Consider the following 18,408-nt stretch of genomic DNA (forward strand, 5'->3'; position numbering starts at 1 on the left):
ATCGTCACATTTAACAGAGCAATTTACCACAGGGAACACAGAATTCATGAAAATGTGTTGAGCGGTTCTGATTTTAATTCGTAGTATTTTCAGAACTTCTGCTAGTGATTATTTCCGTTAAGACACGTTACAGCAGTTAGCTATATGTACACACACGCACGTATATTTTTGGAGCGTTTCTTGTGATCTTTGCAGTACTTTGCTGTCATTTCCATATTCCTGTAAAGCGTAGAGGTGCTGTTTACCAGGTACATTTTAGACAGTAGTTTTTAATCACTGTAATTAAATAGTCAACAAAGAACATATTTATCACGTAACTCCCACTAGCAAAAAGTTTCCCCCCCAAATTGTTTCGCTAATGTAAGAATATACCAAAACACCAACCACACAGATGGTTATAGCAACAGTTTAAAACAAGGTAATTCACATACCGAAGCACAAAGAGTATAGTACCACTGCTGTTTAAAATGTACAAGTACTGTTTAATGACCTGAACGGAAAAAAAGCACAATAGAAAACTCACTATCGTCACTCCTCTATCCTTAGCTCATGGCTAAACATATACTGTTTAAGTATTTTAAATATTTATTTTATAAATAATGATTTGATAGCATTTGAGAATTTAAAAAAGAAAAAAGTACTGTCATCATGTATTTTGCTACTATAAAGATAATGCTAGTACGTTGTATTTCAGTCGCTGGCTTTGCAGAACCAGTAGTTTGTTCACAAGTAAGCCAATGTGTGTAGGCGTGTATTTGCAGTCTCCAATGACAACACTGCGACACGCTCAGCCTTGGATGAAAGTACGCAGCTCTGTATACGAGTTACGCCCTAAGACACTGCGAATTGTAAGGAGAACTGCAGGGTTTTATAGCATACAGAAACAGAGCTAAGGAAATCAGTTCTTTTAAATTGCCTCAAGATAACAGCGTATCGTATTTTATGTAACCTCATGTGAGCTTTAGAAAATCCTAGAAGCACAAAAAATTGCATTTTTATAGCATAATATGCAGAACTGTGACTTAGCCTTCACTAGCCTCAAAGCAGCAGAGCACAGAGGATGGTTCCTGTCTCTGGGCAAGGAGTTGTCACTCATTTAGGTTTAACTGCAAAAGTGACAGAATGATACTGTTCAGCTCAGAGAATTGCCGTTCTCCTGTTTTCTTAAAGTAAGATCTGAGATACAGCAGTAAGTCTAGTAGATGGGGAGGATGCTGAGCAGACAGTCCAATCACATAAGATGACTCTGATGATGATGATGATGTAACATGGGTGCTGATTCCCTCGCTTAGGTCTTTCTGTAGGACAAGAAAGCCCTTCCAACGTGCAAGAGGAGAGTGGGACAAGCCAACTCCAATATGTTGTCTGCAACTGGTAAAGACTGCTTTGTATCTCAAAACCCAAGGGGAATTTTTTTTCCAAAAGTTGAGGGAAAACTTGTTGTATCGGTTGTTTCCAATTTGTGGAAAAAAAAGATCTTTAAAATAGTGATAAATAAATGAATGATATGGAACAATTATTCTGAAGTAATTCTTGTGAGTGTATGTCACAATAAGATTTAATAGCTGAAATGTAGTGACACAGAAAATTAAAGTCAACTATTGAATATATTAATATGCAAAGTTTTGTTTGTATTTTGAAATTAAACTATTTTTGTTGTGCCTCAAATTCAAATATAAGCCTTACAAATATCCATAGCCTCTGTTATAAATTAAACAGCTTCTAAACAATACTTGCAAACATTCAAATCTCAATAAACTTTGGCAGCTCTTTGGTAAATACTTATAAATATCAATTAACAAAACAGTAAAAAGGGAGTGGGGAGGCTACCAGCAGGGAGCCTCTTTTTTTTAAAATTCCACAAAGGGGAACAGAAATGAGAGAGCTCCCTAAGCAAAAACTATTTCCAAGATTGGTATATTTTAATGAGATTAGTAGTTCATCCTTCTTGTCTCTATCGATTCAAATACTATTACATCAGGATTTTAATAAATTTCAGACTTTTTTTGTGCTCTAACATATATACATATTCAAATTTTATACACAAACAATAGTGGCTGTTTATGAGTAGAGTTAACTTTCAGTGCATTTGACAATTAATTATTGCACACAGAATAATCTCAAATGCCCAATTATTCTACCAGATAAATGTAGCAACAAATAAAACCTCTTATGTTTTTGAACATCTATCTTTCTGTAAGATCTTGCGTTGGTGACACCTTAGGTGCCAAAGAAGGAAAAGGATCTGGGGGGGGATCTGTTGCTGGTTATTCTTGATGGTATAGGAGGTGCAGGTGGTCTTCTTGCTGGCATTGTATGGAAGCAATGAGTAGAACTTTTATTCCAGTCATTATCAAAGTTAAAGTCTGAACCAAGAAAAGTATTTTGTTCAGTGCCCAGCAAATCTGGAGATCCAGCTGACCTCCTGGAACTGATTCGCTTAAAATCTGGAACACTTTGAGATGGCTTTAGCTTTAAGTTGAAATTCTCCTCCTCCTCATCAAACGTTACCCATCCTTTTGGCTGTACATTTTTTACCATGAGAGATTTACTTCGCAAGCAAAAAGTGTTTTCAGACGCATCAACAGGAAGTACAGGCTTGCTTGTATTACAGCTGGGGGGATTTAGAGAAGGGAAAGGATTGCAAGCAGCACGTCCTTCTAGTAAACGTGAAGTTATTTCAGACTCTTGCGTTTCCGTTCTAAATGGGTTTCCACCCTTAGGAGTTCTTTCAGTGAATGGATTTGTGCAGTTCAGTCCAGTAATAAATGGATTTGGAGAGCTGCGCGTATGTTCCTGGGATGTGTTAAAGGTTGGAATAGGAGGCATTGCTGGCATGCAATTTACAGTGTTCAGAATATCAGCATTTCTTTGTGTTGCTGAAGGCAACTGTATCAACTCCTTTTGGTTTAAAGTCGGAACAGGTGATGTTCGAGCAGACGTCTGCATCTTTGACACAAGCAGCTTAAACGACAAATCTTCAAAAGGGTCACTGTTTAACTGTGTCTCAAGTCTAGTGCTGTACGTTCCATTTGTTTTAATCTGGAAAGAAAACAAGGTGCTTAGTAATCACGTGGCTGGCTGGCTGCCTTAAGATTATTACTAACTCCCCATTTCTCTCTCTTCTATGAGAAGAAAAGAAGCTCTTGGGCTTAAACTGAAACTTCAGTACAGTTTGGTAACTCGCACAATACACTTGTAGTAGAACGATTGCTTCTTTTCTGGAAAACAATAACCCTTATTCCCTTCTCTGAAGAAAAGCCTACTAGTTGTTAAACACAATTTTCCCCCTTGTTGGTTGATGCAGCTTGAATCTACTTCATGCAGGTCAGAATCCTAGCCAAAAGCACTAATGGACACTGTATAAGAAAATCTTTAAGAAACTTGGGAAATGATGCTGTATTCTAAACAAGTGATAACCCAGCACAAATATGAAATAAAAAGCTCTAGGTTTCATCATTTGAGAGTTTAGAGCACTGATGTTATAAGCAATATTTAAGCATCACAATGAAAGGAAAAATTAGTGTTATTAGTATATGCACTTGAGGCATTTCTATGTAGACATATGCATCTGTAGGCATCTCCAGCGCTCCTTGCCATGTGAAGGTATGATCATCAGTTTGTAATCTTGGAAAATGGCAAGTTATCATTGTTTAGAATAATACCAAATGGAGAAGACAGAGTTTTCTCCACAGAACTTCTCATCTTTTTAAAAACAAAATATTCCTGGTTTTATAAATTTCTTCAGACAACAATGCAACTTTTGTACCTTGTAACAACTGTCCCAAAAGGTAGAATATCTACCTTTGTTCAGGTTATCACACTGACAGAATAGAGTTTGGAGCTTTCCCTTATTAAACAAATGCAAAGAATTAAGCTTAAGTTAAAACAGCTTCTGAGAATTCAAATTTCAGAAAGAAATTTGTCATTTTAACACATCACCTTAATATACCCAAATAGTTTGGATATTTAGCATGAAAAAATCTGTTAGCTAATGTTTTGTTGAACTAGGATGCTAGCTAAAACTATGAACTAAAATACAGTATTACTATTTTAGCCTAACCTCAATCTTTAAACATCTTGGGTTTACTGCATTTATTGTGAATAGTTTGAAGCAGGTCTCCACATATCTACTGCCTAAGCAGCTATGCAAAATTAGTCTACAGGCTTTAGAGACTCTCAGGAATAATATTATAAGTTTTTTTCCCAATGTTTCCAGCATAGCAATTTCTTTTAAAAAATTGCAGTTGTAGCTTGAATTGGCAGGAGAAACAAAGTATGCTGGCAACAATGCATTTGCTCCGGTGGGTTTTTCTGAAACAGCAATGTCTGTTGCATGCATCCCTGGTAGTACCACATCAGAGAGTTTCTAAAATAGATGAGGCCTAATGTTACCAAACCATAGAGTAGTTCAATATTGGTATTTTTATGTGTATATAGTAAGTGGTTTGGAAAATAATATTAAAGCAAAGGCATCAAGTGACCAAGGGGGGAAATGTGAAAAATTGAACTGTAGAAAGAATAAATCAAATGCAGCTTGGCACCAGCTGGTTAAATCCTGCATTCATTAATTAATCAAAAAGTACAAGATCCCAAAAAAACTATGAATGTCAATTGCTCTTTAAGTAAAAATTTGCTCTGAATAATTCTGGAAGCAAATGCTTTTAAAATTGTAAAAACAGTGTATTTTACTTTGGGTAAAGCAATAGTAAGTTCTCTTTTCTTTGAGAAATGCAAAATATGGGGTTTATTTTAAAAAAAAAAAAACAACAAACAAAACCAACTTTGGCAGGATTTTGCATCAGGATTTATTTGCATTAAAGAGAAATGTTAACTCCAACACCTATTCATTTTTTTCCAAACAGACCGAGGCCAGGAGATTCAGCAGTGACTAAGCAACATACATGAGGTTCCAATTGTTTCATAAAAGATGAAGCAAAATATTTGCTATGGTGCTAATAAATACAGTTAAGAGTATCAATTTTAATTGCAATATGAATGGAAAAAGCAAACTATGGTATGACAGTCAATTAATGTGGACAGGTGATTTTTAATGTGGATGAGACTGCAGATGTATGAAAACAAGATTCATACATCTTTTCTGCTTGAATAAATGGAGACCACATACAAGATTGGTAAATAGTCAGATACCTGTTACCCTGATGGTTGCTCCTGCTTGTGTGAAAGAGAAACAGACATCAAAGGAAAGAAAATTAGGAAGGAAATCCAAGTAACAAAGCAACCTCATGTTAAAAATACTTTTAAGTTTTCACAAAGCCTTTTTTGAGATATGAAAACAAATGAAAAATATTTATTACACACTATACTAAATTTTAAATTTCTGTTGTATTCTATTGTAAGACTTATAAGCTCTAATATTAAAAGTCAAAAAAACCCCAAACATCTCAAGCCAATTCTAATGTTATTTCCATACAGACATTCATTGTGCAGCTGATTGTGCTATTTTTTGAAGTCTGACTATAAGAATTTGACTATTGATGGTCTAATTCTAACCATCTATTAACATGAAAAGCACTATAGCCCTCATTCTGGGAACTGTGTTGGTATAATCACTCATCTATAGCAATAGTTTTTCAAGCTGAAAAAAAACAATAAGACTTCTCATTCAATCAAAAACCAAACTCTCCTTAATTTACAATAAACAAACCTATTTACAATAACTACTTTTCTTTTCTAATGTATTGCTTGGTAATCTACAGAGTCCTGAAAATTCACACTGTATACAAGCAATTATTTTTATGAGGAGAGATTTAGGTTCTCAAACATCACAATCAAGCTTTGAATCAAAGGATGGGCTTGGAATCCACCACCCCTCAAAAGACTTTGTATCTATTTAAAGACCTATTCTCAGAAAACTTCATATTTACAAATGCTAATCAAGAAATGAAATAAACATTATTTAACTAAACTAAAAAAAAAGAAAACAGAAATAAAAACCCGAAGCCGGAGACAATAAATGAAGCTAAGTGGTCCTTCCTCGTGATTGCACAGCCTGCATTAATCAAAGAAATCTGATTGCAGAGAAAATGATAGCTCCCTGAACTAGTTTTAAACTGTCTGATTTGGGTATTGTTAACAGCATAGCCACAGCATTACACAGCTCAAAAACCTGTTTACACTGTTGTTAAGCATATTTTTGATTGCTGTGTATACACACAGATAAACGTAATTTTCATAATAATTTTGAAAAAACTGCTTGCACCTCTTTCACAAAATGAGCAGCAGTAAAACTAGATTTAGAAGGTGCGAGGCTTTCAGAAGTGACACAACGCAATCTGTTTCAATGCACAAAATTGGTACGTTCAAGTACCTTATGCCTCCATGTATATGCTCTGCTGTCAACACTTCATACATTCTAAAAAACTACAAAAAGTCCTGATATTCTACCTGTATATTCAAAAACGTCCTGTGGTTTTTGGCCTATGTTTCCAAAATGGAAACAAGTTAACAGGCAGAGAGAGAGGTTCAGCAGAAATAAAGGAAGAGCACTTAAAGATTTTTCAATTAGAATTCAAAATGAACTCACTGAGGACTGAATTTGGCTGCTTCATCGTGGTACAAAATAGGTACTAACTGCTTTAGTGAAACTGGGCTTCAGATGTAGGGATAAGGTAAAATCTAAAATACTGATGAAAACTTATGTAGTCATAAATATCCACAGCTCAGTTTATGCTTAAAAAAACCTGAACACCAGAACCTCCCCCCCCCCAAATTTACCCTTTTAAGAAGTGGGCACAAATCCATCGGCTTCAATAAATTTGTGCTTTTACTCAAGTAATGTATTATCTGGCCTAGCACCTGATACTGTAAAAACTAACAGCACTGGCCCTTAGTGCAGAAGTTTAGCCTTATGTATATATAAATAACACTGAAAACCTACTTCTGGATTTTTAAACAGTAGTAAGAAACCATGGCTTTTCCTAGAAAAAGTGGGGGTTTTTTTTGAAAATACCACTCTAAATGGTCCCACAGAACAGATTATTAATGTTACTGTATTAAATTTTCAGGTTATTTTGATATGTTTCTATATTTTAATTGACACTGGGGAATTGGGAGAAATGTATTTCTATTAAGTATCTATCAGTATTGTCTTCCTGCAATGAATTATCATCAACATAAAGCACGACATCATGCAATCTACAAAGCTTACTTCATAATCAAAACCTGTGTTAGCTAGTTACTATGCAGTTGAAGTCACGCACATCATTATAAAATTAAATTTCTTTGATGGAGCAGTTTTCCATACAAAGGTGTTCTTAAAATTATTATTTGACTAGCTGTCTGTAAGTTGTACGTCTGTCATAAGAAACCTCAAGTTAAATGTTTAGTATTTAAGATGTTAGTTATTCATGGACAAGCATTTTAGTATTATCCTACTAGAGCCTAATGATCTTTGAATCCAATCATTTGACCTTTATCTTTGTTTGCTTGCTTGCTCTAGGAGTTTCTCACCAATCTATAGCATGCAGTACAAGCTGTGTTAATGTACATAATGAAAAGACGTATATACATGGGGTTTTTTGTTACTTACTTGCTGCTGTGAAGGAGCAGATTCAGAAGGCAAACTGTGAGATGATCGGCTACGAGGAGGCGGTTGGGGGGGTTCCAGACTTTGTGGGGCACTTGTCTGAGATGGATGTGATGCCACAGGTATCAGAGGTTCCTGCATCCTTAGCACAGGTGGTGGCTGAGTGGTGGGCTGAGCAGGTCCGGCAGCCTGAGGCTTTAGTGGTTCAGGAAGCAACGGCGAGCCTGCAAGTATGTTTGCAGTGGTTTTCATTGTAAAGAATTATAATAGAAATCTTAAAAATGGCATGAATGAGAGCACGTGGCTGCAGAAGCACCAGACAGAGCTGCAGAAGGGACTGTAAGAACAGCAGGTGTTCGTGGCAACTAGATTAGAAGTCATCAAAATCTCAGCATATCTCTTTTAAAAATTATTACTACAGATACAAAATAGACAACCGGAAACCATGTCATTCTTAAATGTACTTTAAAATGTACTTTAAAAGTATTTTGGAAGCCATTGTTATAAAATGCAGATTTTGATAACACAATTAAAACAACCCCTTTAAGTTTTGGAAGTGGCTTTGAGAGTCAAACATAAATACTATTCCAAATAGTATGATTACAGAGCAACCAGTGTGGAGAATGGTCCAGTGATCAACACACACAGGACAGGACACACCAATGTGCTCAGACCAAAACACAGCAATCTGATCAAAGTTTCTCTTGATAGCATGAAATCTGTGGGTCTAGATCTCATCTGACTGCTGCCTATTATCTAATAAGGGTTTACAATACTTGTGAAAGATTAACAGAAACTGCCAAATATTACTACATTAGAGAATTTTAATTTCTAGTGAAAAATGAAGACATCTGTTGAAAACAAAGCATTCAAACCAGAGGCAGTACCCTCTTGACTGAATAGTGGTATTTATATTTAACTTCTAAAGTAAACTTACCCCTTGGTGGTTCAGCTGGCTTGGTCTGAGTTTCGGGTGCTGGTTTTCCCGCAGAGGGACGGACATGGCTTTGTGGTGCACTAATAACTCCAGCTCGAGGTGGAACAGTCTGACATAGTAATTGGTAAAAAGAAAGCATTTTAGTTCTACTTTGCATCTGCAGTCATCTACTGCTAAATGATTCAGGATAATTAGGACTCTGAAAAAGAAATCCTTTGATAACAATTGCTGAACTATTTTTTTATGCACATATAAAAGCAAAGAATATATTCTCAAAACATCATGAGGCTTCAATTCAAAGCAAAGGATTTTTACAGCAGTCTTCAACTTTATATACCTGTGCAATGTTAAAAACACTTATTATTTTGTTAGTATTAATAAGTTAATTTTACCTGCATCTGCAAATTGTTGTAAGCAGCAAAACCAAAAGCAACTACTTTATTTAGAGATCTCGTAAGGACACATTGATAACCCACCATCAATGCAGGCTGTAGACTCCATCTACCATTTAGGCTATAATTATAGCCTGCCATTTGCAAACAGCAGCTACAGTCAATTTTATATCGTGAAAGTCCAACATTTTTATGCATAAAAGACTATGGTTAGTTCTTTTCTCTGAAACTTATGTTTGCTAACTGTAAGGCAGTTACCCCTGTTCCTTAGCAAACTGTATTGATGAAACATACATTCTGCCTCATCTGAAAGCTGGAGTCAACTTCTATTCCAACAAGTTTGGGTAAACATGCTGGGAATGGAATTGCTGTCATAACACAAAATTAAGAAGTCTACATCAGTATTTAAAGAGAAATAGGAAACTATTACAGATTACAACTGAAGCAGAATGAATTACAAATACCACACCTGAAAGCTGAATGTAAAGCATCAGAAGAAAAATACTAGATTGGGGGGGTGGTGGAGATTGTGAGGCAGGATAGTTTGTAAGATTTGTTTTCTCTACTTTTGTGTACTTGGTATATTCTAACAAAATCTTAGTAACAGTGGATGTTCTAGAAATGGTTTTTGGAGCAAACCCTATTATACAACACTCTGCACAAACATGATTTAAAAACAAGCAAAGAAACGTCACCACTACAAAACAAGTATCATCCTTGACCTTAGTTTTACTAGATGTATATACTCTGCTTTGAAGACTTAATATAACATCTGATTCATTATGCATAGCTGAGTTCATTTAACAACTTTTTAAATGCTTTAAACCAGCTAACCTCTGAAATATCTGTCTTCCGTTTAATTGCCAAGTTGCATTTTGTCATTTCTTTGAATATTCTGAAAGTAGGCAGAAGGATGATTGGATTAAATGCCAAAATGTATTAAAACCAAAACACATCGAAAAGGAACAGAAAAAAGAAACAGAAAAGTAGTCCAAAATAATCCTGAGGACCTCTGGGTGGGAAGCAGTGCCTGCCATAGCTACTGTCCCTGGTCCTGAAATCCTCGATACGAAGTGCTGCCCAAAAAACAACTGGAGAAAAAGGAAAGAAGCAACGTCGGTTAGGAAATCCAAACAAGGGTTTCAGATAAGGCTGGAAAAGCCAAGCAGATTTTAGAAGATGGTTTTGCACACCTTCTATTACATCTGGTTGGTTGGTTTGTTCTGGTTTTGTGGTTTGTTTGGGGTTTTTTGCTAGGGTTTTTGTTGAAAAAATCTCAACGTTTGCAAAGGAAGAGATGCAGTCAGCTTTGTCTTATCAAATTATGCTGGCAATAGTGGCACCGTGGCTCTTTCTGGAAACTGGCAATCAGCTCTAACTGTAGTCCAGCCTGGGTGTTGAGGAGCACAGCACAAGAGAACAGTACTACTGTTTTTTCTGTCTTGATAAAATGAACAAAAGTTCCTGCGCTTATGCCAATTTGAAGATACTGGTGGAGTCTCTTCTGTACACAAGATTTGTTTATTGAATTATTTTGATTTAGAAATGGCAAATCCTGTCCTGCCTCTAGATTACAAAAAAAAACCCCCAAACACACCAACAACAAACCAACAAGTGAGGCACATGGTGAAAAATGAATACTTTTTGTGTGTGTGTGTATACCAGGTTTTTATCCAAATTTTAGAAGAGGACATTTTACATTTCTAGGGAAATAACAAAAAAGCGCAAAGATCAAGAACTGTTCCCTGTGAGAATCAATCTCTTTGAGAAAAATGAATCGGCAAAAAAGTGATTTCCATGGTGGCTTTCAACAGTAGTTTTCAGTGGTTTCAATACTGTACAAGAGTATAATAGAAAATGGCAATACCGGTAAGATACAACTCCTTTAAAGCTCTGAAGAACTCTGATATCTCTGCACAGCTGGCAGTGTTCTTTGTTTCTTCGTCATTTAAAAGGTGGAAAAGGACTCTACAACCTTCTATAAATCAAATTTACATGGATTTAACTTAATCTCTTGTGTTAGCTGCATCTTTATTTTAATGGCTTCTTCACACTCACTCTCTCTCATTTGCAACAAATGGTCTATCACTTTACTTGAAAGGAAGATACAGAATTAAAGAAGAGGTGCAGTATTTGTGGACAGGTCAAAAACCTCATCAGTATCTCTCCCACTGAGATTTCTGCAAGCAGAGCCTTACTAAAGGCTCGTATGTGTGCTTTCCATCCTGTCAGTGTTGTCATGATCATTATCCCAATGAGAAGAGCAAAACACCTTAGAGAAGGAAAACAAAGTTCTCTAATGACCAAGAAAGAGCCAACTTTTGCTGCTTTTTAGTCTATAAAGCATCCAGGTATAGAGAGGTATGATCTAAGTCTAAAAGCCTGAAACTGCCACAACAGAGGGAACAAAGTAAGCACACATACTGTGGTTGATATAGATATAGAAAGAAAAGTCCTTCATGCTGCTGCAAAAATATTCTCTGAAATAGGCTGCAAAGTCTAAAGAATTATCAACAAACAATACCATTTCTTAGTAATTCTTTAAAAAGACCTATAGCTATTAAAACACTTTCTCCTTCCCTAACGCAAGGCTCCTACTTGCTGCTGTTAAAAGCAGTAAGGCATATATCTTCCATCTCTTGATTTCGTGCTTGTAGTGAAGCATTCCAGCACCTATAAATCCTTCATTCACTTCCCTTCAGTTCAGTTCCACAAATAAAAAAATGAAATGCAGAACGAATGTTTGGTGAATGTTTTGCTGAAATAGTTGAATGTTTCACTTGTACATGAAGACCTTTATCAAAATTAATTTTTAAAACAAGGTACAAAATTCCATTACACATCACATAATCAGCAATACATCAACTGCCTATATAATAAATTAACTGCCTGCAAGCAATTAGCTGCCATCAAGCTATGCATTTCAGCACAGAAGATAATACATTTTATCATACCAAATCAGCAACAGAGTCAACAGGAACATATAATAGAGTAACTTTGCACTTCACAGTTATTTGAAAGTGGACATAACACGTGGTATTATTTGAAAGCCTATGAAGCAACTGCATAGAGTGCAAAACAATAAAGTCATGTTTATTATATATAATCTGGAGTATTTTTAGTCAACAGACAAGAACTGCTAAGGGAATTAACTCATATGAGCTGTAAAATGACTAGTCAATTTTGCCGTTTTCTTACATCTGTTATGACTTACGAAAACCTGCCACCAGCGTAATGAACTGTAGAAACATTGGAGGAAGATAATTTTAAGACAGAATACCTACCGGTCTGGCTGTACCATATCCAGCAGTTCCTGCGCTTGAAATTCCAGTTGAAGGTGGAGGCTGATTACGAACTGGAACAGATATTAGAGATAGCTGGCTTAGAACATATTTCAAAATCAACTTCTTTCTGTATTATAATTAGTATAAAGTATGTATCCATGTTACCTAAGTTATCTTTTCTTTGTGTTCCAGGACTTTTTTGTGCTTTGAAGCATGAGAAAAGAAAACAACCAGATTGTCTTTGTTAGATAAGCTACAAACGGGTATTATATGGCAGTGGTACATTATCACTAATGGCAATGGGAGCAAAAAGACATTAGTGATTATTTTTTTAAAAGTTGTTACATATTAAAAGTCTATCCATCAGCTAAGCTGTTACTCTAGCACACTCTCATCCCATGGCACACATGAAGTAATTTGACCCTTCTAATTACAAATTAAGTCAAATCACCTCCTGTCAGTTGCAAGCTAAAGATGCCCACTTGTACAGGTAGCCTGTGTTCTCAATCATGCTAGAAGCTGTTTTCTTTTGTAGAATATTCTGCAAATATTCTAAGAGCAGTCTTTAAAACAAAAAGAACTTATGTAACATGCTGATTCAAAAAATCACATGATCAGAAGAGTACATCTGTAATTATACATGGTTCAGCAATCCACGGGGTCTACACCAGTTCCTGAACCTACTCTCTTCATTTATGGGATAAACCTATCACAGCACCAACCTCAACATTTACATGCTGATGCTAATGATAACCTTGTATGCAACATTCAAGTTGTGAAGTGCAAGATAGGAAAAAATTACCTTTACCTCAGACAAGTGCCCAATTTCTAACAGGCAAAGAGGTTTAGGATTCTGGCTTGTGTTTCTGTTGCCTATTTCCCAGGAAGGTAAAATCACCATGGCAGTTACAGTAACTGGAAGAAATACTCTGTGGTACATAAGACAGTTTATTAAATCGGCTTCCAGTTGTCAGACAACACTGCTTGCTTAGAACCGGTTAGAATGGGTTTTTGGGTACAGTTCTCAATAATGCAACTCGTTCCCTGAGCAACCTGGTGCCAGTTTACCTAACTCTGAGCAGGAGGTTGGACTATATCACCACCAGAGGTCTCTTCCAACCTGAACTAGTCTATGCATATAGTGATTTTGCCAACTTAGAAAAATGAACCAGCAATATAGCCAAAATTAATTGTAGTATACAGGAGGACATCTTGACTGTGACTATATTAGGACTTTTATTGCCATACCTATATTTGCTACAAAGGGACACATTCCTGAAGGGACAGGAAGAAACCCAAATGCATGACTCCATTGGCATGGCTGAAACAGGACCCATTCAGCACGATACGCACATACTCCAACAAGAATAATGCAAGAGAAATGCTTCTCATAAATGTATGTCACATACATTTAGGTATCAGAATCAAAATACCTACACTGTACTCTTTAGAAAGAGACAAAATATTCTAGGCTTAATTATTTAATTATTTAATTTCTCTCCCCCAAATATACAAACATATCTAGTTCTTTATGAAAAAATTAGACTTCCTAGATTCATGATTCAGTTACAGGTATAGTATTTACTCTAGCAATCAGTCAGCTACAGCTTCCTCTGAGAGTCAGCCACAGCTTCCTCTGAGAGTCAGCCTTGAGAGCGCTCTTCTTGATTAGTGCAGTCTAAGTTTTCACTTCATTTTTCATAAATTTAGACTGCCTTCTATAACAATTCACATCATCACAGAAAAACAGGAAGCAACTTGGCTGTCTGAAAACTATGTCACATTAAAGAAGAAAGATCCTACACAATAAATACCTTCAACAAAACCACCTTTAGTATCACAAGGGCAGTAATATTACTCAGGTATTAAATTTGAAATCCGTTTCTAGAATACAAAAATTGTTATGTTACCTTCTACTTCTCTCCTAGCTACCCCAGGACTGGGAGGAGCTCCAAGACCTTTTCAGAGAAAGAAGAGAAGCTGTACATTGCATAAGAAAAGCAGTAGATTGAGAAAGTAAAACCAGAAAGAACACGGCCACAAGACAGCTTTACATCATTTAAAAATGGCCTAGCTAGATTGTAGTTACTTGTAGAAGACAACTATTTGTAGCAGCATGGGAAAACCAGACTGATACGAATTAGAGATCAGGAAGTACAACTGTGTTTAGAAACATGCTATTATTTCAATTTTACATTACAGTTGAAAGAGAATTTCACTTCTGCAGCATTCACTCTCCACAAACTTTTGTAAATTCAGAATGATATTAAATGTCAGTCTTGAAACTTTTCTAAAGCAGAGCACGTGCCTATACTCAAACATTTGAAAATAAACAGGTACATCAGTTACACCCCGCAACATTAAGTCTGCTTCCTGTAATTTAGTAGAATGCTACATAGTATGTTTCTGCCAAGACTACATTTGAAAAAGGAATTTTATGGAAGAACTAAGTTTCCCACTTTATATAATGTATTGTATCCTACAGAATTGCATCATTAAGTTATTCGCCAAGCAGCACTCTGTACTTTGGAAAGCTGTATCAACTGGTGTGCAATAGATGTTACAGTTCAGATTGAGAGATGATTTTCAATCATGCATAATCATGCTGAATTATTTTATTTCTGCAATATGATCAAGCATATACTGGGTCCATAAAATTGTGTGGTAAAAACATGGCAGGACATAGATAACACTAGACGGTATGCAAGGAGAAATCTTTAAGGCATGCGCACAGGAAAAAGTAACAGTAGTATCTGGCAACTCTGGAGTGGCTCAAGTATAGAGGAAGGAAAGGGAGCCAGTGTTCAAGAAGCCTACCTTAAAAGCAACTTTTGCCTTAGCGATGACACAGCCTCATGCTTTCTCATCATGTGCCAATGTGTGGTATCTGCTCAGGAGCTCTCTATGATCTGGAAAGAGTGCTGTGAATTTTGTCAGATATGGGTGGAGGTGTCACTCAGAGTAGGAAGAGTGAAGGTTGCAGATGAGGCTGGTGTGTGATTATCTCCAGAGATGTCAGATCTCTGGTTTTGCTGAACATCTGGTTCAAAGATGTTAAATAGTAGCACACGTTATATATTCTGGGTGAGTTCCAGGCTCTGCGATTTCCATCGCAAAAGTTTCTGACAGTGAACTTCTCTGCGAGAGAAGCAGCACTGAGGAGGGACAAACAGAGAGCGTTTGTAAGGAGGGGGCAGAGGAGGACAGCACTGCCTGAGAACATTTCATTGCTTTCAGGTAACAGCTCTGCCCTTCTCCCAGGCAACCCAGAGGAACCCTGGGGGAGAAAAGAAAGTGGTAACCCATAGGCTGAGAAGCCTATCTCCTAACTGGAGGAAAATAAAGGGAGGTGGGAGAGCAGACCAACAGAGTACAGGACACTCCTCCAAACCGTCTGTGGTTACAGAGACATAAAACGACCTGTTCATCTTAGAGTATTAATGGGAACGGACACATCAAAACCTCCAAGAGCAGGGAACTAGCCTGTTCATTTCACAAACCTTCTGCACTTTCCCCTCCCAAAGCTCAACTCAGCCCATACTTTGAATAGGTATTCTCAGGATGCTATTGTTAAGCAAATCTTGTTTTATGCAAGATGACTAATCAAGTGAACTCCTTTCAGGAGAAGGAAGGTAGAGAACCTCTTTGACCGACCACAGCACGTAGACATGTTCTATGTTGGTGCACCGTACAGAGAAAGACCTCTCTGCATGAGGATTTTAAAAGGTTTTGCAAATTTTAAAATATTAAGTGGGAAAGAAAGGGCATAAAGGTCTAATACCCCAAATTTCACTTACTAATAATATTCTTCAGCAGTCTTAAAGCAAAACAATGGTGTGGGATGATGGTATCTCAATTGGCATTAAAGGAAGATTTTAAGGGCAATGAAAAAATGTACATCTGAACCTGCAACACTTTTTTGGATATCATTTTAAACTGCTACTCTAGTCTGTATATAGCTCAAAATCTCTATTGCAGTTTGAAACAGTATTTTGCAAGTAAAATATTGTTTTAAGGAAATATACTTTTGTAAAATAGTGTTTTAAGGAAAGGGGTTGGATTTATACAGAAACAACCTGTAACTTATACCCTGACATCTTTTAGACAGAACTGTATGTTTTGCAAAGATTACATTTACACATTAGCTTAATGGAAAATAAAGCAACCTCAACTTTTCAAAGTAATTTGTGCATATACATGCACATTTGCGTGTGCATGCATGTATACACACACACACAATTTGAAATCTATGCCATTTGCCTGCATTTCAACAATGCATTTACTGTTTTAGCATTAAGGTTTTTGCTTCCTCCATTACTGAACAGAAGAAAGGTGCTCTTCCCCATATTTAAAAAAAACAAAACCCAAAAAAGCTTTTTCAAAATGACTGCCATAGCCTAATGCACCCAAACAACCTGAACTCTGCTCTGGGGAAAAAAAAAAAAAAAAATCTACAAGGGGAAAATAAAGATGTTGAATGGTTCTTTCAAGGCTAAGTTTAATGTGTGACTATAAATATCAGTGATCACAAATAAGTACTTGCTGCTTGGGTGCATGTATTTTCATATCTTAACATACTTGCATTTCTTTTAATGTCAACTTTATTACTGTACTTCCTAGGTTTATTTTATTTATTTGGAGGATAACCACAGTGAAAGTGTAATGCATTTTACCCAAATTACTGCATATACTGAAAATACTATGTATGCATTCTCTCAATCTTAACCCAATCTTAACCTCATTTTAACAGTTTAAACCAATGATAAAAAGACAACTATAAGCCTCTCCTGCATTACTCAGGAAACATCTGATAAATATTATTAAAGGAAGAAACAAACAAAAAAAAGTTATTTTTTAACTTCAAGTAATTGACAATTAGCAGCCTTTATAATTTTTCATGTTCTGTAAGAATTTACTCTGTAATTTATTACAGAAAATCGTGGGTAAACAGAGTGCAGCATTTTAATTTTTAACTATAAACAACTGAGAGCTTAAAATCCTCAGTGGAAATCTTTCATATTAGCAGGCAAAAAGTCTACTCTTTGCAACCCCCTGTAATTAGTACATAGCCTTGCTTCCTTGAATTCTGAGTTACTTCTGATGTAAAATATGACCAAACTCTAAAAAATAAACTTTAGATGCCCAAATCCTGCTCCCATCTCCAAAGCATACTGAACCATTAGAAGAAATGTTACGGGAACTGGAGTGAAGCGCTCAGAAAAAAAAAGGTTAAAACACATGAGCAAAAAAAAAAAAGTAATATTTAAAATGTGCAACATTTTAAAGATGTGATCAATGTCACTTTGCATGCGCTACAGAAGTCTAAAACTAAAGTCTGACAGATTTATATAGTACACAGGGATATTTTCACAGTGCTTTAGTAGCCTTCATTCTAGGTAAGAGAAACAGGTGCCATTTTCCCAAGCTTAGTAACACACTATGAGATTTGTACTCCTTCCAGTCCTGCGCTAGTTTGCTCAGAGCTGAGCTCAGGTACCACTGAAAAGCAAAGCATTATGCTCACGTATGTATACCATGAGTGGAAAATGAAGAGAACAGAAAAAGTGGTATGAGCTTCAGGTCAGAATAATATATGAAAAACATATACTACAATCTCTTTTAAAAGACTGCATAAAAACCAAGCTTTATGCAAGTTACAGTTCTTTATGGAAAGCTATGTTTTCTAACTTAAGCATTTTAACTAATTCAAAATATCATGCCTTTGGCATAATAATCTCCTCTCCTCAACTGTATCTGAGAGCCATGCACATCTCTGCCTGACATCAGAGTAAAGTACATATATACTATGTAAAACAGTTTACTTATTTTATGAGATTGCTCAAAACTTTTGAATTATTTTCTCAAAAAACCCTCTTTCTACCGAGTGGCAGTGTCTGAAAAGCCATTAGAACAGTATTTCAGAGCCACTAACTACTCTCACTCTATCCCATGTATTAATGAGCTGATTTAAGTCCAAGCAAGACAGCCCAACTATTAAGCATGTGACAAAGAGGGACAACGATTAGTTTTGAGAAGCAGCACTTCTGAGAACGTGTAAGTCATCGTTACATGCAAAACCAGATCAAGCTGGAAAAAAACAAAACTAGCCTGCAGGATTGATCAGACTCTCAGCATTATCAAAAAGGAAGGAATTCGGAGAGACTTATTTCAGGGTTTTGTTACTTTGTAAAGACCTGTAGCTCTTGAGTGCCTTCAAAGTAACTGAATAAATTCCTTTACTAAGTC

General features: G+C 36.2%; 1 protein-coding gene across 13 annotated transcripts in view; it reads right to left on the bottom strand.

Annotated features, from left to right (window-relative positions):
- Positions 1 to 55: 55 nt before the first annotated feature.
- The window catches only part of SYNJ1 (synaptojanin 1), a 70,300-nt gene continuing 51,947 nt past the window's right edge, over positions 56 to 18,408 (bottom strand). For 3 of the 13 annotated variants that reach the window (XM_075770792.1, XM_075770774.1, XM_075770763.1), the window contains 5 exons: positions 14,073 to 14,120; positions 12,163 to 12,233; positions 8,487 to 8,595; positions 7,553 to 7,773; positions 56 to 3,042 (listed from right to left, as the gene is read on the bottom strand). In XM_075770792.1, the coding sequence (XP_075626907.1) occupies positions 2,221 to 3,042; positions 7,553 to 7,773; positions 8,487 to 8,595; positions 12,163 to 12,233; positions 14,073 to 14,120 (1,271 nt within the window). In that variant the 3' untranslated portion in view covers positions 56 to 2,220. Of the gene's footprint in view, positions 3,043 to 5,151; positions 5,176 to 7,552; positions 7,774 to 8,486; positions 8,596 to 12,162; positions 12,234 to 12,327; positions 12,367 to 14,072; positions 14,121 to 18,408 lie in introns of all 13 variants that reach the window. The other 10 variants (XM_075770806.1, XM_075770799.1, XM_075770783.1 and 7 more) reach the window with 5 other exon arrangements.

This window comes from Balearica regulorum, chromosome 1, assembly GCF_011004875.1.
Source record: "Balearica regulorum gibbericeps isolate bBalReg1 chromosome 1, bBalReg1.pri, whole genome shotgun sequence".
NCBI classification, from domain to species: Eukaryota; Metazoa; Chordata; class Aves; order Gruiformes; family Gruidae; genus Balearica; species Balearica regulorum.